This window comes from Anastrepha obliqua, chromosome 1 (assembly GCF_027943255.1).
Source record: "Anastrepha obliqua isolate idAnaObli1 chromosome 1, idAnaObli1_1.0, whole genome shotgun sequence".
Taxonomy (NCBI): domain Eukaryota; kingdom Metazoa; phylum Arthropoda; class Insecta; order Diptera; family Tephritidae; genus Anastrepha; species Anastrepha obliqua.
In genome coordinates, this window is record NC_072892.1 from 46,536,114 (window position 1) to 46,559,464 (window position 23,351).

At 35.2% G+C, this 23,351-nt stretch overlaps 2 protein-coding genes across 6 annotated transcripts; both read right to left on the minus strand.

Moving 5' to 3' along the window:
- Nucleotides 1–3: 3 nt before the first annotated feature.
- On the minus strand, nucleotides 4–20,786 carry LOC129250475 (signal peptide peptidase-like 3). Of its 5 annotated transcripts, none has more exons than XM_054890106.1 (7): nucleotides 20,624–20,786; nucleotides 4,826–5,779; nucleotides 4,628–4,750; nucleotides 4,370–4,561; nucleotides 3,845–4,298; nucleotides 2,993–3,113; nucleotides 4–837 (listed from the first exon to the last, which is right to left on the minus strand). In XM_054890106.1, exons 2-7 carry the CDS (start codon nucleotides 5,121–5,123, stop codon nucleotides 769–771), a joined length of 1,257 nt encoding a protein of 418 aa, XP_054746081.1. In that variant the 5' UTR covers nucleotides 5,124–5,779; nucleotides 20,624–20,786; the 3' UTR covers nucleotides 4–768. The 5 variants fall into 5 exon arrangements, with proteins under 5 accessions (XP_054746081.1, XP_054746092.1, XP_054746075.1 ...); XM_054890117.1 differs by having other exon boundaries at nucleotides 20,614–20,786; XM_054890100.1 differs by lacking the exon at nucleotides 20,624–20,786 and adding an exon at nucleotides 18,506–18,669.
- A 102-nt stretch (nucleotides 20,787–20,888) lies between these two features.
- Nucleotides 20,889–22,522, minus strand: LOC129250499 (short-chain specific acyl-CoA dehydrogenase, mitochondrial). Its single transcript, XM_054890126.1, has 3 exons — nucleotides 22,374–22,522; nucleotides 22,041–22,262; nucleotides 20,889–21,957 (listed from the first exon to the last, which is right to left on the minus strand). The coding sequence occupies exons 1-3, from the start codon at nucleotides 22,405–22,407 to the stop codon at nucleotides 20,984–20,986; spliced, it is 1,230 nt and encodes a 409-aa protein (XP_054746101.1). The 5' UTR covers nucleotides 22,408–22,522; the 3' UTR covers nucleotides 20,889–20,983.
- Nucleotides 22,523–23,351: the final 829 nt, after the last annotated feature.

Here is a 23,351-nt window from a genome sequence, read left to right on the forward strand (position 1 = left end):
TCCTCCTTTCCAAATCGTTTATTGTTGTTCATACATTGGTAATTGCTTTTTATTTTGCTTAAAGCAAGCTATAAGAAAATTCAGTTCTATTCAACTTAACGAAACTTATTCCATTAAATGACAGTTATGTCTAGTGAGAAGGCTAATGAATAGTATTTGATGTATGGATGTTTGTGTATGTGTGAGTGTACGTGTTCATAAATTTTTCATAATTAATTCATGTACATATATGTACATAGGTATGTATGTAAAATGATGTATGAGCTTATGTAAATATGTATGTATTTATGCGTGCACATTACTATAACATGTATTTGCCACGTGCGCTAAATTTTGGCTTGCTTCCTATTTAGTACAGTATGTATGTATGTATGTGGGTTACATACTTATCAATACATTATTGTTATTCAATCTCATTTGATATCTGAGCGTGTTACGGTTTAACGTTAATATTTCTAAGTCGAATAAAAAATTAAAACAAACGTTTCAAAACTCACCCTTGTAAAGCATACCAGAAAATGAGTAACGATTCTATCTTGACTACATATTTTGCAAGCCCCAATTCCCCTCCCCTAAGCCCGCAATAAACACTTTACTCTAGCATATTGTATATATGTATGTATGTGTTATTCATAACCCCCACCTTCATGCACACATCAAGTCGGTCGATGTATACCAGTCTACTTAAAATTACGAAACTTAAATAATGAATTCCCAGTACTAACGTCGGTCGTTAAACGCAGTCCAAGGTAAGAAGAGGATAAGCACTCAGACTTCCAGTTGCTTTGATGGTTGCTGTGTGATAAACGGCTCACTCCACATGCGCCGTAAGTCGCCCTATAAAAGAAAAATATTTTTGTGTGTATACATACGTGAGTTTGGAAACTTTTTTTTAATGTACAAAATCTTATCCTAAATTTAATAGGATTAAAAAAAATAATATGTTATTTTAGGTATGAATAAAATAAATAACAAAGCAAGTATACACTTTTTAACTGTATTAGAAATATTACAACAGATACATATGAAAGAAAATAAACTTGAAATATTATAAAGTAAGAAACGAATATTTTTTTTTTGTTTGTGTTCTTCGTTTTGTTTTTTGGAATTCTTACGGTTAATTATGGAAAAATATTTAGTTCAAATTACTTCCGCGGCTGCCCTTGCAGTAGCAGATACGATGAACCACATTTTCGACTGTAAGATGCTATATTTGGTAGATGGCTGCACAAATTTCGATATCGTTGCTCTATGATTCGCGTAAGATGTATCTTTAATGGCTCCCCACAAATAATAATATAGCGTCAAATCCCTGCTGCGCGACGGCCAATGCCACAAACTGCAGAGCAGATGCACCTTTTCTACCGAATTTAGAACGTAATTTTCTTGCAGTTCCGGCGACACCCATTTTAAATTAAATGTTTAATGTTTATCAACGGCGTTGAAGCTTGAATCGACCCTATTTATTTTAGTTCACATATTAGAAACAATCAATATTTCAAGTTTCAAACGTTATATGACCCTCCCTTATGTGCATGCATGTAGGAGCGTACTTAAACGCAAATCGCGATGAACATAAGATTCACCCCTCTTCAATCTAAACTTCGCCTTAAGACTCTGTGAATGCATTTATTCTACTGGAAAACCCCCAGCACTCAAATACAGTCCATCTTATGGAAGCGTGACCGGCAAAATTCAAGCTTAGAGTTCCGTTATAAAAAAAATTAACTGCTGCTCAATACGCGTACGAGTACCTCTTTTGCAATACGCGTTGTGCAATTTGTTAGTTTTTGTGAGAAATTCAAAAAGCGTATGTTGTCTTTACAAAATTAGTTCCGTATATGAAAAACGATTTGAAATAGTCTAAAACTGTCGCGTGCGTGCATGTGCAGCGAAATATTTGCAGCAGTTTTAAGGAGAAATGGACAAAGACATAATTCGAAGATCTCAAATTCTGGAGCGTATTGAAAGAAAAAAACGCGCCTCTCATTATCACACATTGAAAAAAGACTTGCATGGGTTAAGCCAAATTCAGAACGGAATTGCATAAACGCAATATTCACGGATGAATCATCCTTTTGGGCGAATAGTTGCAAACGTCGGTCCTGGTGTACTACTTGGAATCGACAACTTTAACGAACTGTTAAGCATCCAGTTAAGGGCAATGCTTGGGGCTGATTCTTCGTGAAAGGATTTGGCCCTTCATTTGTGTTTTCCGCCAAATTTAATGCAGTTTTATGAATAAAATGTACCAAAAAGCATTATTACCGTCAGCTGGGAAGATAGATTTCGAGCCAATTCCACAACTTACGCAGAAATGACTCCAAGATGTGAACCCATTATAGCTAATGGTGGTGACTACAATTTATTGAATATATAGCGTAAAATAAATATTATAAGCCCATATAATGCAGTTTGTCAGAATCAAATTGGTCAAATAGTTTCCAATTTGTGGTGGCCACACTTTATGCAAAACGTTCCTTCGAAATGTGCTTACTAACGAACTTCGATCTAAATGTGTGAAGGTCGTATGCGACACACTAATAAAATAAAAAAAATAAATAATTGGCGCGTACACTTCTGTTAGGTGTTTGGCCGAGCTCCTCCTCCTATTTGTGGTGTGCGTCTTGATATTGTTCCACAAATGGAGGGACCTACAGTTTCAAGCCGACTCCGAACGGCAGATATTTTTATGAGGAGCTTTTTCATGGCAGAAATACACTCGGGAGGTTTGCCATTGCCTGCCGAGGGGCGACCGCTATTAGAGAAATGTTTTCATTAATTTTGCTTTCACCGAGATTCGAACCAACGACCTCTCTGTGAATTCCGAATGGTAATCACGCACCAACCCATTCGGCTACGGCGGCCGCACTAATATAATTTTCTAGCCAAATACTGTTAGTAGGCACTACTAAGCATATATTTAAAGGATAGATAAAACTTGCTAAGTTGTAACTTATTATTTTCTTGTTTAATAATACAAATTTATTACCTTGAGATAAGCCATGGTCAACAGCGGCAGTAACGTGAACGGCACCAGGTATAACAATGCCGGTTGTGCCGCTTTGAAAATTTCTGAGCTTACGGTAGCGGTGAGTAGACCAAGAAAATAGCTATAATTAAAAAAACAAACATTTTTTAAATATTATCAAGCATTAACTTACATTTCTAATTTATCTATTATAGAAAACTTAAAATGTTTTAGCATTTTACATATTCCTTAATCGACTCTTTCCACCGAGACTTAACGGCAGACTCCTGTTTACGCTTAATTACCGCATTTAAATTCTAATCTTGTAGACTCTATATTAGATATAAAGATTGAGATATATATTTTTTTATTCTGTAAATACTCAATTTTCTTGGCAACAGCAAATGCTAAAAAAACAAATAACATGCAACTATTGCTTCTTTTTGGCGCTTTTTGCATAAAATCCGAGACAACTCTGGTAGTCATTTTTTGTTAGCAAACCTGCTTAAAAAGAATAATTAGCTGTTTGAGCTTAGGCATAGTCACATGAAATAGCTGCTAAATCCATATAAAATTCTTCGTCGTGAAATATTGGTTAGATTTAACTCAAATGAGAGAAAGAAGTTGATTTTCATGGCATCAAATAACAATAACCCACTATGCAAGCAGCTTCTTCCAATATAGACATTTTTTTAATTTTCAATTTCCTGTTTTGATGCTTTTTATTTATTTGTTTGTTGATTTTTTTACAAGGCTCTTTACTGCAACTAAGTTCTTGGTGGAAATAGTCTATGAGACTATGGAATGCATTTGTAAATTATACTTTTGAATTTTTACTGCTTTAGAAAAAATGTTGCTGATGCACACACTCACCCCAACAAGGAACAGTGAAAGTACGTGAGCCTCGAGCCGACTCCTTTCGGTGGCTGTAACGTCGGATCTGTGGTAACACCCTGCGATTTCTTGTATGCATCATATCGCAACACAAAACACAACAGCAAACCCGGCATTACAATATCACCCAGACCCAGCATGGAAAAATGCCCACTATTATGTATGCTTGGAAAAACCAGTTTTCCTGGCAAGTTAAGTTTCGGTGGTTCCTTAACAATGCTGCCTAAATTCAGTTTTCGCGCCACTATTCCCACCGGATTGTCGGCGGGCCTGGTCGCCACCTTGACCATAACGTTCGTACTAAAAATATACGACGAAAAGAAGACCCAGAATACATCGTAGATCAGCAGGCCGGTTAGCAAGAGAGTAGACACCTTCAGGCTTGGCAAGCGTACAAAAGCGATGAATGCCACACACAAACCCATACCCATCGCTGAAAAGGACATACAAATCGGATCATAAATGTAATGCATGTATTAAAAAAAAAACAATAACATGTCTTACCATCCATTAGCAGCCAATGGCCGGTGAGTACCCAAATGCATACAATTGACACAGAGAGTGCAAAACTGAAGAGCTCAGCTGCAGTAAAACGTCCACATATACCGAACGATATGCGATTACCGTCAGTGCATGGCCGTATGATGTACTGGCACATGGGCAACAGCAGGAAGGCCAAAGCTACCGTAGCAATAACTGCAAAATAAAAGTAAGCATTCAAGAATTATTTATGCATGGAAAATAAATACGAATATCACGCACTCGCTGTACAAACGGCGAAAAGCAATTGCATTGAATCGAAGAAAAAAAACATAACCAACAACGAAACGGAAGCGCCCAGTGGTAAGCACAATGCATGCATTGTGTCCAACGTCGCAAACTTGTCTAAAATAAAGAATATTAAGACATACATCTTAATAAATTCAATCATGATTTATAAATAATAAATAAGATGCCTACTTGTCTCCTGCTCCACTGGTTCTCCAGTTATCAAATTCATCATCGATTCGCTACGTTTCTTTTGCTCGCGTTCACGCGCCTCCTGTTCAATATTTAGACTACGGAAGCTGCCATATACGATCAGCAGCATCGAAATGAGACATGTGGAGACGCGTGACGAGTCCATGACATTCGACGTCCAGTGTACTTCGCGGTATTCTGTGGTGGCGGACTGTGAGTTTAGGCTGCTGCTATCGACGACTGCCGCTGCTGCTGCTGCTGCTGCTCCTGCTCCACCGCTCACTATGCCGTGCGACATTGCACACCGTAATTGATAACAGATTGTACGTAGTCGTTTGTTAAGGTGGATGTTGCGCTTGCGCGCCAGTGTCTCACTATGAAACACCCCACATGCACACTAACACACCGACTACGTTAACCGGCTAACTTTACTTCCCCACTCCAGACACCAAACTCCAATATCAGTATTAAATCACTACTTTTCCTTCCTTATGCAACTCGTGTCATACAGTCATATAGATATGTTTGGCAATATTTCATTCGTGTTTGCTTTTGTAAGAGGGATTGCTTCGCTTGTTGTTTGTATGGGTCTACTGCCTGCCGTCAGCGCTCCATGCAGTCCAGCCAGCCGTCTTTTTCGTGCGTATGCCTGCTGATAACGTAGTTTTAAATGTGTACCTGCTAAGTAAACAAAGCTGCGGCTCAATGTGGTGGTAATACTGCGATCGGAAAAGATGACCACGACCGCGAACTGCACATAGCAAACAGCAATGACAAAGACAACAGCGCAATAGCGCTAACTGTCTTATCAGCACGGCAGGCAGTGACACAGCTAATAGTTTTCAGCTGAGAAACCTACGACAATATTGAATGCAGCGGTTATTGCGACAACTTCAAGAATAATTAAAAGCGTAGTGTATCAATCTTTTTGACCAATTATCTTTTAAACGTTTACTGGAAAAAGAAAAAAATAGTTTAGTGTTAATATGATTTTGAACACAGGTATAGTGCATACTAGTGAAAAGTACGAGGCCTAACTGTACTTAATGTTTTGTTTGGTTTTAAATTTTTTGTTAATTTTCAATATAGTCTCAGTCAAGCGAGGTACATTTTTCACATTGGGTACAAGGAGGGGTCGAAAAGTTCGACGATTAAAGAAGTTGGAGAGTTCAAGGGGCAGCATATTAACTCAATACACTCTAAATACTAATAGTTTTTTCTTTTCTCGAAAAATAGCTAGAAAATGCTGTACTTTTGACTAGTCGAAGAAAAGAACACGCAACCCTGTAAATATGCTGAAAAAAGAACACGCAAATTTTAAAGCCCTAACGCAGATCAGAATAAATACAACATTATTAGGAGAAAAGAAAAAACCTGAAGATTTAGTCAAATAGTTTTCATAAGAATGTTAGACAATAATGCATACGAAACGGCGGCAGAAATAAGGGCTACTGTTTCTTGGCAATCCGAAGTCATATTTTTGTTGTTTTTACAACCATATCTACGTGCCAGATTGCGGTTATTTAAAAAAAAATTTAAAGAAACCCAGGGCCAAAAAAACGTACTGATATTAATGCTGATTGGGCTACAGTGCGCACGAGAAAATCAGAGCCTTTTAAATCAGCAAAGCAAATAACGCTCGAAATAATTAAAAATTTGGTCTGGATGTTTGCAGATGTAGGTAGACGACTTACATGGCAGCCGGTTCTACGCATCGAAATGACTCAGGCTTTTCTGTTGTTGTTGTTGTAGCAGCAATACTAAACCCTGTCATTGTAGTGTAAATCACCAATCGTCTTCGTCTGACTTATCTAAAGGTAAGCCCAGGAAACTTGCTGTTTCGACAGGTTGGGTCCAACGGGAGAGGGGTGTTAGATGAGTGGGTTTGGAGAGGCATGTGAGAAGGTGGTTAGTGTTGTTGTTGTTGTAGCAGCAATACTAAACCCTGTAATTGTAGTGTAAATCACCGGTCGTCTTCGTTTAACTCATCTAAAGGAATTTCTTTTTAAAAAGATACGTAAAAGGTGCCAATGTTACGCGGGTCTCTCGGGAAAGCTGGAGCTCTTTATATGCTGTAGGTGGTGGTTGGACTCCGATTACGGCCTTCGGGGGTCGGGGGTCGGGAGCTTAAGAAGGGTCTCCCGATGAGTATCGTTTATTGTCTATCTAAACACACGGCTAAAGAACAACAAAGCAGCGGGCGCCGATGGACTGCTGGCAGCGCTATTCAAACATGGCGGCGAGGAGCTGGTAAGGTACATTCATCAGCTTCTATGCAAAATATGGTCGGATGAAGCGTATTGTGTGAAAGACTGAAGCCCACTATCAATCAACTGATTGGATCTTGTGAATTGACACACAACCCTTTTCGTCGACTTCAAAGCTGCATTCGCAGGACGAAAAGGAGTTACCTATATCCCGCAATGTCTGAATTTAGTGTGGAAGATGACGTTGCTCAACACCAGCAGCACCATCAGAACTGGGAAGGACCCCTTCGAGCCGTTTGATACCAAACGAGGTTGCAAACAGAGTGACTCGCTGCCGTGTGACTTCTTTAACATGATGTTGAAGAGGATCGTGCGAGCCACAGAACTTAATCGCTCAGGCACAATTTTTCATAAGAACGTACAATTGTTGGCGTATGCGATGATATTGACATCATCGGCCTTAACAACCGCGCTGTTGGTTCTACCTTCTCCAAACTGGATAAAGAGGCAAAGAGAATGAACGAGGTGAACGAGGGCAAAACGAAGTACCTCCTGTCATCAAACAGTCGGCGCACTATCATATCGGTACCCTCGACACTGTTGACAGTTATTATTTCGAGGTTATAAAATACTTCGTTTATTTAGGAGCCATTATTATTACCTATAACAATGTCAGCCTGGAAATCCAACATAGAATTTCTCTTGCCAACAAGTACAACTTTGAACTAAGTAGGAAAATGAGTAGTAAAGTCCTCTCTCGACGAACAAAACTAACACTCTACAAGGCTCTCATCATGCCCGTCCTAACGTATAGCGCAGAAGCGAGGACGATGACAACATCCAATGAGGCGACGCTGGAGTGTTTGAGGGAAAGATTCTGCGCAAGATTTTTGGACCTTTGTACATTGGCAACGGCGAATATCGTAGGCGATGGAACGATGAACTGTATGAGCTTTACGATGACATAGACATAGGGCAGCTAATTAACATCCAATGGCTGGCTCACGTCGTCCGAATAGATACAAACGCTCCGGCTGTGAAAGTATTCGATGCGATACCAGCTGGTGGTAACAGAGGAAGGGGGAAGGCCTCCTCTGCGTTGGAAAGATCAGGTGGAGAAGGACTTGGCTTCACTTGGTGTGTCCAACTGGGGCGCTTTGTTGAATTCGGCCAAAATCGCGTATTGCCCAATTAAGTAGAAGCCTCCTGACGTGCCTGGGAGGCGGCTCTGGCTCAAGCAGGTGTCTACATGGGTAAAAGCTGAGCATCCTTACATTCCCGTGGCAGCCGGTTCTACGTTACCGGAATGACTCAGGTTTTCCCGACCAAGGGCTGCCGCCCTCCCCCACTAAATATAGTAATAGTTTTAAAATATTTTGAGCTCAGAAGTAGCAACAGTAACAACAGAAGTTGCAATCCCTCATTGTTAAAATCGGTAAAAAATTTCAAACGTAAATAAAATGGCTAAACATTTAACAACGTGCGTTAAATTTCCCTTATGAATAATACAATACAACGAGTTCAAGACATGCTTACAAGCGACCCTTCAAGGAAACAAGGTACAGATGGCAACATGATTTATACCCACAGGTTGGCCAAATATCCAAGAACTTGGGTAAACCCTGGTAATTTATTTTATCATTTCATTATTTGTATGATCACACTTTAAACCACTTTCATACAGATAATATTTTTAGTGAAAGGCAAAAATAGATAGCCTTTAATACATATTTAAGTACCCTCAATACCACCCGTTCTACCGATGTAGTAATAAATCAACAACCACTTTTGCTTCACTAACAGTACGGCTTGGAGGGATTTTTTCAAACTTGTATTTATCAAATAAATATTTAGTACAATATCGAGAAATATTATACATCAAGGTTTTTGCTAAGCCTTTAGTTAACTGGATGAAAAGGTTTTTACAATGTCTACTTGTATATATATGTACATATGTATCAACTTGATTCGTAAGTAAATATCGTAAGTATAAGTACATATGTATTAGGGCGGGTCGAAATAAAAAATCGCTCATTGCTCTGTGAAAATCGTATTCTAGGAATCAAAAAAAGAAACTTTGCCGAAGGAACCATACCTCTAAAACGAGTTCTGATGTCCCCCAATTTGGGTCGAACTCTTGGGTAGGGGCAAATTTTGAAAAATCCCACTTTGACCCACTTAGATTGCTCCAATCGAGTCCAAATGTATGACCGACCCCCACTAACGCTGAACGGCCGATCCACCCATGCCAGTGGCACACCCCCTGGAACTCCCCTGGGGGGTTCCCCATACAATCATTTCAAAATATTACCATTTTTGGCCTTTACATGAAAAAATTAAGAAATTTATTTAGTCAGAACATATGTAAATGAAAAAATTAATTTAAGTGAGTTATAGAAAAGAAACTAAAAAGTTCGACCCAAATTGGGAGACATCAGAGTTCGTTTTAGAGGTATGGTTCCTTCGGCAAAGTTTCTTATTTTGATCCCTAGAATATGATTTTCACAGAGCAATGGGCGATTTTTTTGCCTCCCCACAAAAGAAACTAAAAGTTCGACCCAAATTAGGGGACATCAGAATTCGTTTTAGAGGTATGACTCCTTCGGCAAAGTTTCTTATTTTGATCCCTAGAAAATGATTTTCACAGAGCAATGGGCGATTTTTTTGCCTCCCCACAAATCGACCCGGCCTTATATGTATGTATATACATAACTGAGGTAACTGAACATATTGTAAAAGACACAGAATAAGGGTCGTTTACTCGAATATCAGAATACATGCTTTCGTATTGATTGCACAGATGCAATCATATCGGGTTAATTACATTTAAAACTTCCTATCAAATATTGGTTTAAAGAATGTAAATACGAATGGTATGCAGACTTATTTTACAGTCCGGTTCACTTGATTAGAGGCAATAATTTTTATGGAAGAAAATGGTTATTAAAGCAATCGTATTTGATCTAGTAATCTCAGGTTTTCTTATAATTCAAGTGAAGACTGTTCTTTACTCGAAAATAAACATACATCAAAATATTATTCCATCTAACGGTATTTCGCAGCAGCAAAACTTCAGCGACTGTAATACTGTGCTTGATTTATTGGTTCACTTGAATAGAGGGACGAACCAAATAAGAAAAATAATAACAAATGTAGAAATTTTTGTTTTTTTCTACATTTATTTTTTAAATCTTACTAGTTTGTACTGCCACCTTGTTTATAAATTACTTCGTGAATACGTTGATGAATGGAATGATTCGTATTAATGCTATTTTTTCTTGAAATTGATGCCATTTCTCATAAACTTTAACCATAAACCATCCCCATAAATATTCAATAATGTTCAAATCTGCTAAAATTTCAACGTTGTGGGACGCAATCGAAGTTTTGACCACATTTGAAATGTGTACAGGTGCATTATCTTGTTGAAAAATCCAATTAATAGGTCCAAATGTTTCACGAACCTCGGAAAAGATGATTCCAACAGAGCTTCATAGCTGTTTCCCCGTCAATTCGAAGGCGCCATAAAACAATATTGTTCTCCATACCACAACACCACCTTTACCATCTGTGAAGTCATGGAAATAGTAATTATATCTGTCCGGCCCATCCAGATTGAACTTCTTTTCGTTACTAAATACTACTTTTTCCCATTAACCGGGATTTTTATTTGGAACAGAACTCCCAGCCATGTGGTTCCTTTCAAAATCGAGGCGGCGTTCTTTGCGAAATTTATTCAAAGTTGGTTTTTTTGTAATTTTTTATGCTTCAGATATGTAGCTTTCAGAATAGCTCTTCGGACGGTGGATTTACTGGCAGAAGCAATTTCCTTTTTTTTAATTTTGCTGTTGAAAGGCCGGAATTTGATGAAATCCTAAGAATTTTCCTTCGGTGTCAAAGCCATCGCAGTTTTGCCTTTGTAGTTTTTACCATAGGAGGCACCTTATTTCAGGTAAAGATCCACAACGTTTGGACATCCACCAATCTTTTTGAAGTTTGGCGATTTAAAAGTCCCTCTGAGGAAGAAGATATAGATTTGTCCTAATTATGCGATCTGTTTCTCATGTTATTAGAATTAAGAAGTGTTTACCCAAAAACAATGAATGCTTAAAAAAACGATTCCCTAAAATTGTTAATGCGTAAATAATGTAGACAAATATAGTACCTCTATTCAAGTGAACCAATAAATCAATCAATATTATAGCTACTGAAGTTTTACTGCAACGAAATACTGTTAGATCGAATAATATTTTGTTGCATATTTACATATTTTCTGGTGTTACTAGATCAAATAACCATTTTCTTCCATAAACATTATTGCCTCTAATCAAGTGAACCGGACTGTATTTTCCATGTGTATGTATTTTTTCAAGGTGATAGATTTGAACAAGAAAACATTTGTTGAATTTTTCAAATCAATTACTCATGCTTGGTTTTACCAATCAATTTTAATATTTATCAGGATGATCAAATTTAAAGTGGTTTAACTGTAATATGAAATTTTTCTATTTTGAATTTTAACAGTCCGATGCCCTGTTTCACCAATCAAATTTAAATTCATCAGACAAATCTGCAAAAGAGTGCCCCTGATAAATTTCTAAAAGACCTTCTACTAGTCATTTTTACCGAACAAAATTGTAGCTTTCGGTGTTAAAAGGTTGATAATAAACCTTTTTACCGAGAGTACAAATTCTTGTAAAGTTAGGGAATTGATTTTTATGGGGAAAATATTTAATAATGTGACAAACGAGTTAATTAAATTTCTTTAGCGCAAACTAACACCATCATATATTTAAAAAAAATTTCTTCTTTCCATGATCTCGCTTCAGTTTCAGGGAAAAAATAAGTAGGTGAAATTAATGTCACCACAAAACAGCTACAGCTGGTAATGTGACAAATGAGTTAATTAAATTTTTTAAAAGCAAACTAACACCAACATATGTATATTTTTAAATTATTTGTATATTTATTCTTTCTATGATCTCGCTTCACTTTCAGGAATAAAATAAATAGGTGAAATTAATGTCAACACAAAACAGCTACAGCAATAGCGAATTAGTCCAAGGTGAATTGAGTACAATACTCTATCAATCTTGGAATTATTTGTATATATATATAATTGGCGCGTACACCCTTTTTGGGTGTTTGGCCGAGCTCCTCCTATTTGTGGTGTGCGTCTTGATGTTGGTCCACAAATGGAGGGACCTACAGTTTCAAGCCGACTCCGAACGGCAGATATTTTTATGAGGAACTTTTTCATGGCAGAAATACACTCGGCGGTTTGCCATTGCCTGCCGAGGGGCGACCGCTATTAGAAAAATGTTTTTCGCAATTTTGGTGTTTCACCGAGATTCGAACTAACGTTCTCTCTCTGAATTCCGAATGGTAATCACGCACCAACCCATTCGGTTACGGCGGCCGATTCTTGGAATTAGTCTGCAATTTTAACAGACTTGCCACCTCGGTATTAGCTAATTTGGTGTACGGTAAAATTTACAAAGACAAAATGCATGGAAAAAAAGAAGGAATTCAGAATGGTAACTTTACCGAGCTCAGTCTAAGGACACTAAATTTTTGATGCTATCGATAAAAATATCCCTTATCAAAAAACAAAACTTCCGTAAAACTGTCATTTAAAACATATGTATATTTGCTATAATTGGCGCTTACACCCTTTTTGGGAGTCTGGCCGAGCTCCTCTTCCTATTCGTAAGGCGCGTCTTGATAAAGTGTGCCAGGTAGGAATTACACAATTTTTCAGTACCCAGATTTGGTTATTATATGAAATTTTTTAATCTGTCTTAAAAGATAATTTTATTTTGAAATTTAAAATTATATAAATAAAAAAGAAAAACATTTCGTATAATATTTAAGCGAAATTAGTTACGCCAAAAAATAAAACAAAATTAAAAAAATGGTCAAAACTCTTTTTATATGCACTGTCTTATGCACATATACTGTTTTCTTTTGTTTCACTAATAATACTTTTTTATTGCGTAAATGGCGTATTGGTAGGTGATATCTACAACGACCGATGCTTTTCAATCAAAGCAGAGTTTTGTAAAATGCTAAAACTAAATACAATCACAGCACAGTTATATTCTGTGCATCATTCCATTAGACATTTCATAAACCTCCTTATAACAAACTGAGAATGCTCTGACTCTGTCGCGATCAACCCCCGGAAACCCCAACACTCCTTCTTCTCGCGATGCTATAACGAGAAGGAATAGACATCTCTACCTGTTAATAGATGTCACGTTCAATACTTTGCAACCGACCTGTAAAATCGTGTCAGGGTTGAATTTAGCGAAAGCTATCAACAGAAGTAATTAAGTTTCTTTGCTACAAAATTTTAAATATCTGAAGCATTGCCTACTAGATCTGTAAGAACCTCAAATTGTTGTAGAAGATCGAACCGCAGGTTCAACGCGAGAACGTATTTAACCACAATCATAAAAAACTAAATACCAATTTTATTCAAAGTAGAGCAAAAATAATTTAATATACACACTGTACAAATTTGTGATCTTCAATTTTATTAACCCTCCGTTGGACACCTTTTTTAAAACCTTCGGTTGAGGATCCTTTTTAAAAGTTAAAATTAAATTTTGTGAAGCTACCTGGATGCTCATGTCATTAGTATCCGTATTAAAAAAAGTATTACCACACAGGGACTCCGTTCCATTCTCGGCGAACTTACATTAACTTTTAACTTATTTTACGCTAGAAATCTGCCCCATCATGACTTCCGTAACCCTTTTTCATTAGGTACTTTTTAATTAGTTTAGTATTTATACCCTTTAATCCAAAATAACCCAGAATTGTTGCTGATAATAGTAGTGAAAATCACACTGGAAAAATAGCAGACTTATAATTTTTAAGCACATGTTTAACTAATTTTATTTCCACTTTCCAAAGAACATATATTATTAAAATTGTTTGGTCAGTACTAGAAATATCCAAGTTTCATGGAAGACAGTTTCATCGAAATACTCACTGGCTAATAGTAGGAGTCAAAAGATCAATGGCCTTATAATTTTGCGATTGATTGTGTAAGATGTCAATTTTTGTACGATGTTGTTTTATATTTTTTAACAAGTTTATTGAATCCCGAAGTTGTGAGAGAAATATTTACATTTCACTACACGCTTAATTACTTCTAATAAATATATGTATGCACATAAAAACTAAAAACAAACAGTAAAAAAAAGTATATAGTTATTTAACGTATAAATAAATACAGTCCCCATACATTATTTGCACATATAGGTGACCTAAATATGGATATATTTTTGAATTATACATTATTTTGCACATTTAAAACATTGTAGTGGAAACTGTGTGATATTGAAAAGAAATTTTAAAGGCGGCGTATTTTTAAGGGGTAACACCACTCTACACGCGTAAAATAAACACGATTTTTAAAGAATTTTTTTGTATAGAAAGAAAGGGAAAACAATCACTCTAATTTTGGAAGTTATTACTTATATACTAAACTACAAAACTACAAAGTTTGATCGAAAAATTTTACAAAATGGCGGTATTGGAGACATTTTTGTAATGTGGTTTCTCTTGAAGGAGCTCCGCGGCACGCAGCACAGAGGGTGCAAATTTTAATCTGGAACAAGGAAATTTGTTTTTTCTTAATCTAGATAAGAATAGCTAGAGAAACACGTAGGGGATTTAAAAAATATTTATTTTTGTGGAATTAGCACGCATTTGAAGGAAAAAACTCTATTTTGGACTAAAAAAACGGCACTTAAATAATTATAACAATCGTTTAAATTAATCTATCGAAAATCCCCTACGCTCTTCTCTTAAGAAGGTTATTATACAGACGTAGTGAAAAACCTGATTAAAAATATTTCAAATTGTTTGAGTTATGCTGCGTGCCAATTTCAGAAAACGTGTTTTGAGAAAAACGCGTTTAAAGTTTGGAAATTTGGAGAAATCGTTAGGTAGCAGTCACTAACGCTTGGTTAAAAGCTTAAAATATTTATGAAATAAACTTCGGTAACGTATAAAACTTTTTGTTCTGTATTTTAAAAGGTTCAAAGAATTTTTTAAACTTATAAAAAAAAATCAATTTTTTTGAAATTTCTACAGTGGTGTTACCCCTTAATTCGTCGTCGTGTCATTAACAAACAATGACATAATTGCATCAAGAGGGCCTGGTGGGGATACGGTACACTGGGGCGACAGCCCTTGGTCGGGAAAAACCCAAGTCATTCCGGTAACGTAGAACCGGCTACCATGGGAATGAAGAAAAGGGCCTGGTAGTTTAGTGTACTGCCTGGCAAAGTTATTAAGTTTAAAATTTGAAAATGTTTTTTTTTTTACGTAACACAACTTATTCTCTCTCTGAAACGGATCTCTTTCTGTTTCTTCAATCTTACTGACCGTAAACTACCCCGTAAACTACCTTTACTCGGGTGCTTTGGGTCATTGATGTGTTAGAAAACTCAAGAAGACCCGGTGGCATTTAATATGATTAAATCATAGATTTGTAAGTAAATGTTAGTTGTTAGTAAATATTAAATGGGTCCAACTACCTAAATTAATTAACGTTTAAATAAATTTAACTGGAAATTTTTGCGATGAGTTCCGAGTTAAGTACTTATTAAAAGAGGCGAAAATCATGACTTATTGCAACTGTAGCAATATTTTCATTCATTATGTGCTCAAGGCGAATTTATTCTGCTCAAAACAGAAGAGGATATTTCTGGCCCCAGAATGCCGTCAACGGAGTCCAACCATCCCCATTACAGACGAAAAGCTTCAGCTGCCTCTTGACACCCACATTATCTTGGCACAATTGCGTTCAGGATATTATAGTTGGTTAAACACCTATCTATTCAGAATTGACCCTGACATATTCAACATTTGTCCGTCATGCAAAAGTTCCTCGCACGACACTAATCACTTATACACATACACATACCCCCTTAAACCCACGCACATAACACCCCTCTCCCTTTTGACGAGATGAGATGAGTTAGTCGTGGACGACCGGTGACTATACCGTACTGGAAGGGCTAGATGAAATGACCCAACAACAACAACAAGATGGTGGCACTAGAATACCAACAACATTTACATGTATTTGGTTTTTGCAATTTGGTATTTTGAATGCCAACAACATCAGGTTTTTTGATATTTAAAGAACCAAATCGCAAGCAAAAACAAATCAGCTGCTCTAATAATACAATAAATAACATCTTTTCATAGGTTTATGGCTATTACATTAAGCCATTACATTAAAAGTGGAAAAGATTTTAAACATATTTCGCTTAGATACTTAATGTGCAATATAATGCAATGCAAATTCATGCAGTCGTCTAGTTAATTGGTTAAACATTTTATATTGAAAATAACTTAACTATCTTTCTTAAATATTAGCCTTTTTTTATTTTTACGCTCATATGTATTTAAGCTTACAACAATAAAAAACTGAACTCAGTTGTCAGTTGTCTATAATTGTCTATAATTGGTAAACAATTTTGGTATTACTGTTCAACAAATATCAAATCAATATTTATTGACATAAATTTTAAACAGAAAACGCAAGAGGAAAGAAAAGTTAACATCTTAAAAGCTTTCGGAATTGCAGATTGCAAAACGCCGATAAAAACTACATAAGATCATGTTCAAACAGGGAAACTTTTGTCGCTTCAACTTTGCGAATTTTCTTTTGGTGTTGTTCGTGTCGTTCACGTTGTTGTTTGCAATTATTATAGTTTTTAACTTACTGCCAACAATATTGAGAATAATGAAAACGCAAAGCGAGTTGCGCCTCTCGTTCCCCTCTTGCGCAAATTAAAATTTGCTTTAACAAAAGTTGCCCTGTATGAACGCGGTCTAATAAAACTTGGAAGCACCGATTTAATACTCAGATATTTGAAAAGCCCACATAAAACCGTGTGCTTATTGCTTTATACAAATTTTAAGCGCAGACATATATGCGCGCAAAACATACCGACATTTTTGACCTAATTTTCTACTAATAATTATAATTAATTATCAATTCGCTCGAACGGAAAAATATAAAAAATGGTTCGCTCTTATAATTAGCTGATGCTCTATTAGTTGTTTGATCAGCTGGGTTTTGTTTGCTGGATTTTCCACCGGGAATTTGCAGCTTTCTCTAATAATAAAATATTCAGAGACATAACAGTTACAAATTTTATCGCGAAATCTCCATAATATTATAGATATATATTACGTAGATGAATATTTTTTTATTTAGCCGATAAGAGCTATAACTAATAAGCAGGAGTTTTCAAAATAACAATTATCAATAATATGAAATGTACACTTTACATAACCCCATGCCACTATAACACAGATATTTATCAATTATATATTACATAATTTTGCATATTTAACTCTCTTATTTCGTCTGATTTAGTCTCATTTATAAATTCAAACCTTATTTTTTCCATTAAATTATTAATATAAATACATACATATATAATTAACTATAATTTTCAACAAACTAACTTTAATTTCAACAAAAACCTGGAAACAGCCATTTACTTGGACTTGCTTTAATTTCACCTATTTGCACATTAGGTTTAAGAAGTCGAGTAGTAAAATACAGGCCAACAGAATGTTTGATTGGAGTGGATCCACCTGACCTATTACATATTCTGTCTTTCCCTCAAATCTCTAAGCGATAAATATCAATATCTTAATTTACACTTTGTATTCATAACATGAAACTTGTTTCTTGTGTTATAAAATGGGTTTCATGTATCACTTAATTTTCTTCCGTCCTAGGTGCAACAACTTCAAATGCAGTTGCCTCGATTTCTATCAGTCACGCTTACCGAATTCTTTGTAGTTAAAATTTTTTCCTATTCCAGAGCCGAGTTGGGGGATTCTTTGAAAATTTATGCTGGACTACCGGAGAAGTAAGCGAATTAGCTAAATATGTATGCTTGTAATAGCAAAACAAAGAAGACCAAATAAGCAACACGAAGAAATTCGCACACCAAAGAAGCAACAATATTCACTGTTCTAAGTTATAATGATTTGGCTACTTTCTTCATAATTGCAAAATGGTAATTAACGCGAAAATACCATAAAAAGCCACCAGTAAGGGAAACATAAACCCCACATTTTTTTAACCTGAACACCCAATCACCCCAGAAAAACATATTTAATTCGTAATGCTTGTGAGCTACACGCAAGTTTCTTTGAAATGTACATAATCTAAATAAATTATTAGTCGGCACTCAATCCATTGTATATCATATCTCTTGCACTTTCAAATAAAACTTCATAGCTGAAGTTCACATTTTGGGAGAAAACTCACCTACTATTCTGAAGAAAAACAAACTTTTTACATAAATGGCAAGACTTTCTTCTTTAACACCAAAGTTGAAATTCGTTCACTATTTATTCATTTAAATTTAGCTCTAGGCCAATTTAATTGTTTATTAAATATTTTCAAATGATGGATACTAACGTGATGAAAATACTCGTAGGAGTACGGCCTACAAGTGCATGTCTCTTGATTTACCTTTTAATTTCTGTAGTAATTTTTTATTGGCTTACTTCGCCCTTCCATCTTTAAATTAACACACATTCCACTGTTTTATTCACTTCGTTTACACTTCAACGCACTGCCGTACTGTGTACATAAAACCATAGATAATAAGATGGGGAAACTCTTTCATTTTGCGAGAGAGCGTGCCCATGACAGCCCATGAGGACGTTTCAAAACTTGGCATCACTCACACATTATGGGATTTTGAACAGCTGATAGGCGAAATGGCGACTGCCAGAAGAAAAGCGCCAAAAATAACTGACGAAAACAGTTCGTTTTTTGCTTAATGGAGAAATTACTTGTTGAAATGTTTATAATTGTTTGTCTTAAAATTAATTCAATTGAAATGTAATACTTTGAATTGAAGTGAGTTTGTAGAATCCAAATTCGTTATATCCATTTCGACTTCTACTTTTAATTAGTCTTATGTACATAATGTAGTTTTATTGAAAACTGTGTGTTGGTTTATGTAAATTTCTATATACGTAAATATTATATGGTTGAAAAGCTTAGGTAAGGAAATTGAATTTGAGATATTTTAAAGGTAATCTGCTTTAACTTATTCTGATCGTTGTTTGAAATTTTTTTTTTTGTTACCCACTTTCTGTGTTATATAAAAAAGTCGCAATATTTCATGTCTTTAGTTATAACTTATGTTTTTCGTGCTCATTACTTTATTATTATTAAATTACTTTTGTATTTCAGTTTTAAATAGTTTCATTTACATATAAATTTTAAAATTTTTTGCTTATTTATGTACATATTTTATACGGATTGTGCTTATTTTTAGTATATGTAGGTGTTTACGAGTAATATACTATTGGGCAACCGCACACTAAATACTAACCGCAATGGTGGTGTGGAAACTAAAAATTCCCAATTTTTTTTAAAAAAAATACCCAATTCATCTTCTACCGGTGTGGCAATATTGGCAAATGTTATAAAAAGTGCACATTTTTCAGGAGTGCACGCTCTCAGGAGAAAAAGAGTATCCCATCTAGTCATCTATGCATAAAACTATTCGTAGTTTTTCATTTTCATATTTAATCTATTGCTTTGCTTACCTTTTCCTCAAATATGTCTTTTTACGTTCGCTTTTCTACTATCTTATTTTATTACATTTCTAGTTAGCAGCCTTTACGAATAGAGTTACCATATCGCACTTGTTACGGTAAAGCGTAACAACTCAAAATCTGAACATTTTCAGTAGAGACTTAAAACTGTTTCTGTAAATATTAATAATATAGGTATTACAAGGGAAAAAATATGTAATTGCACGAAAATATCATTAAAAACAATATAACGGTTGTTTCATTCTTATTTGTTTAGTAGTTCCGCTAAAATAACAAATTTTTGAGTGGTTACTCTTTTCCTTTTCTTTTTGAGTTGTTACGCTTTAACGTAACAAGTACGATATGTATTTTAAATTTGGCCAAAATCACCTTTTTCATACCTATTTTCCTACAGCTTAATCTCATTATAAATTTATAAATGTGTTTTAAGTTTTGAGGTGAAACAGCAGCCCAAACCCATATTAGCTCAGTAAATTCAGCTTGGAGACGCTGAAACAATACTGACAATATGACAATTCATTTTACGTAAAATGCAGCAAAAAGCAATTTGGCGTAAGCTTAAAAATAGAACAAAGAAAGAAATTACAGTAATCAATACTAAATCAAATTCTTTTCCATTATTATAGATAATTTGTTTTGAAGCTTTCTAATTTTTTGACCAGACGTCAAATTGTTATCGGCGTACCTCAAATCACTGTCATAAAAATATTCAAAACAATATATTTAAATAATCGAAGTCGTGCTAAACTCCAACACACCCAAGTTTTGGACATTGGTAAAATAAGTTTGGCAACCACATGATTTTCTTTTCGTTTCGCTTTTGCAATTTCTTCTTAAACACCGCTTTCGTAATGCAATTTATGAAAACATTTTCTCAACCCCATATTTTGTCATTAATGAAGCACTTTTAAACTATATTTCAAAAATATTATAAAATACGGTTTATCTGCGCACCAGGAGTCACCTTTTAATTTATTTTTGCACGACTATTTTATATAAAAACACGACGATCCTTAACTATTCCATTTTGTCTTCAACTCCAATTTGCTTCAATATCTAATGCATTGGGGTTGGCGTTGCATTGTACACAGTGTTGCTTAAGTTCTATAAAATTTTCTCTTACATTAAGAAAAGGTATCAAATCCGTTGTCGCCTAGTCTATCAAAGAGTATTAGTGATTTTAGACATCGATCAAAGGACTATTAAAAAATTATTCGAAAAAAATAATAAATATTTTTAATAATATGTTTTTAATACATATGTGTTTAAATACAAATTTTCTACTATCTTTGTCACTTAATATACTAATGAGATAAAATCAAGATCATGCAAGATATTCTTTTAGTACTTGTCCTGCAATCACAAGACGCTGTATTTCAGAGGTGCCCTCGTATATTTCTGTAATGCGTGCATCCCGGTAGAAACGTTCTGCTGCCATATCGGTAACGTATCCCATGCCGCCTAGCACTTGAATGCATTGATGCGAACAGAAAGTAGCCGCTTCGGACGCTGCTAACTTGGCCATTGCAGCTTCCTTCGTATATGATTTTCCATTATCTTTCAGCCAAGAAGCACGCCATGTAAGTAAGCGAGACGATTCTACGCTTAATGCCATGTCTGCAAGTTTTTGCTGTATAATTTGTAATTTAGCAATGGGTTTGCCAAATGATTTACGTTTTTGCGCATAGTCGATTGCCAATTCAAGTGAAGCTTGCGCTATGCCCAATGCTTGACTGGCAATACCAATGCGTCCTGCATCCAATGTTTGCATAGCAATTTTAAAACCGTTACCTGGTTTACCCAATATGTTTTCTTTAGGAATTTCGCAATCTTCAAATATTAGCTGACACGTAGAACTAGCTCTAATTCCTAATTTATCCTCCTTCTTGCCTACTGAAAAACCCTTGATACTTTTAGGTACGAGAAAAGCGGATATCCCTTTGTGTTTTAATGATTTGTCAGTGGTGGCGAAAACTAATGCAGCACTAGCTTCAAAACCGTTAGTAATCCACATTTTAGTGCCATTTAATACATAACGATCGCTCTTTTCTACTGCGATTGCAGAAGCAGCCCCTGCATCAGAGCCATTGTCGGGTTCTGATAATGCGAAACAGCCGATCTTTTCACCATTGGTATAATGTGGAATCCATGTTTCCTTCTGTTTCTGTGTGCCATATGAATTCAAAGGGCCTAAATAGAGTGAATTGTTCACAGACATTATCACGCTAGAAGAAGCACATCCTCGTGATATTTCCTCCATCGCAATACTGTATGCCAGATAATCCAAGCCAGAACCCCCTAATTTGGAAAAAAGGTTTATTTATTTTTGGTTTATATTGCCATTGAAATTTGAAAATTATTACAAAGTAGTTAATACTAACCAAATTCTTCAGGAATCGCTACAGCCATTAATCCAAGTTTACCCATTTCTCTAATTTGCTTCTCTGGGTATAAGTGTTCACGGTCATGTTTTGCTGCTTGTGGTATTAGTTCGGAGTTAGCAAAATCTCGGCATGCTTTCTGCAACATTTGATGAGTTTCAGGCAGTGAGGCTAAACAGGCGATTTGCCGAAAACCATGATTTTTTATGGTGACCGAACGCCCTTTGAGTATTATAATAGTATATGAGATATTAAAAAACCAAAGTTCAAACCATACAAAAAAAGTACATAAGAAATTCAAGTTATTTTTTTTTTTAACTTTTGAATACTTACTTAAAAATTTAGCTGCGTTAAGGACTGACTGCATAGTTGAACTGGCGATTAGAATATCAAAAAGTGAATGGACTCTTACAGCTAATAAACTTAAATATAAATATGCACATATAAAAACAAAGCAAATAATAGCAACAAATAGATATGACAAAAGAAACAGATCACTCGGTCGATAGATGTTATCGAAAGTTTAGGACGAAACGAACAAAGCAGTACTGGTCGGGCAAAGCGGGCACATTATCTTTAGCGGGCAAATGATTAGAATATCTGATTAAAATATAAAATGCTAAAAAAACTGATTACTGAATAAAGCACTCTTAGCCACAGTATCTGAAACTTTAGACATAAAGTTCTAAGAAGTAAATGTTATTGAAATATTGTAAAAATGTTGTAAATATGCATCCGAAATTATAGATTTAATATGCATCAATAATTCGCTCAGATAAAAAAGATTATGAAAACGAAAGTTTTACTTACAATGTCTAAGTGTGTGGCGCTGATTTAAAATTATTGCACAAAAATGTAATCAATGATCAGCCTTTTGAATTATAAATAGTAGTTTTTATAAATTGTCAATAAGAGTTAATAGAAATATTTAACGTCAAAAATGTTTATTTTTTGAATAAGTTTTAAAAAATGCTCTATTGCACAGCTTATTTTACGTTAAATCGAAAAAGATTGATTAACAGCTTTATTACGAAATTATACTCTATATTTTATTAAACTTCTATTAATAAAAACATTCTTCTGAACGTTTTTAATAACATACAAAATGAAAGTGCGGGACGAACTGCCAAACATAAGAAAAGAATAAAAAAAAAAACAAGAAAAAACCCAGTCGGCGAAAGCGAAAAATATTTTCTATACTATTAATTTTAGAAAGTATTAAAACCAAATGCGTTATTACAGCGGCAAAGAATATCAGTACATTATACTGCGGGAAAGGAAAGGAGAACTCTATTGTTTGAGGGTCATGAT

What these genes read in the sequence shown, in the direction of transcription:
- LOC129250499 (XM_054890126.1), bottom strand. Translation starts at nt 22,407, where the DNA reads ATGCAGTCAGTCCTTAACGCAGCTAAATTTTTAA. An exon ending in TAACGCAGCTAAATTTTTAA is followed by an intron (nt 22,263 to 22,373) that starts GTAAGTATTCAA and finishes TAATACTCAAAG; the next exon opens with GGCGTTCGGTCACCATAAAA. An exon ending in AGCGATTCCTGAAGAATTTG is followed by an intron (nt 21,958 to 22,040) that starts GTTAGTATTAAC and finishes TTTCCAAATTAG; the next exon opens with GGGGTTCTGGCTTGGATTAT.
- LOC129250475 (XM_054890106.1), bottom strand. Translation starts at nt 5,123, where the DNA reads ATGTCGCACGGCATAGTGAGCGGTGGAGCAGGAGCAGCAGCAGCAGCA. An exon ending in TTTCGCCGTTTGTACAGCGA is followed by an intron (nt 4,562 to 4,627) that starts GTGCGTGATATT and finishes TTTATTTTGCAG; the next exon opens with TTATTGCTACGGTAGCTTTG. An exon ending in TTTCACTGTTCCTTGTTGGG is followed by an intron (nt 3,114 to 3,844) that starts GTGAGTGTGTGC and finishes TTTTAATTATAG; the next exon opens with CTATTTTCTTGGTCTACTCA.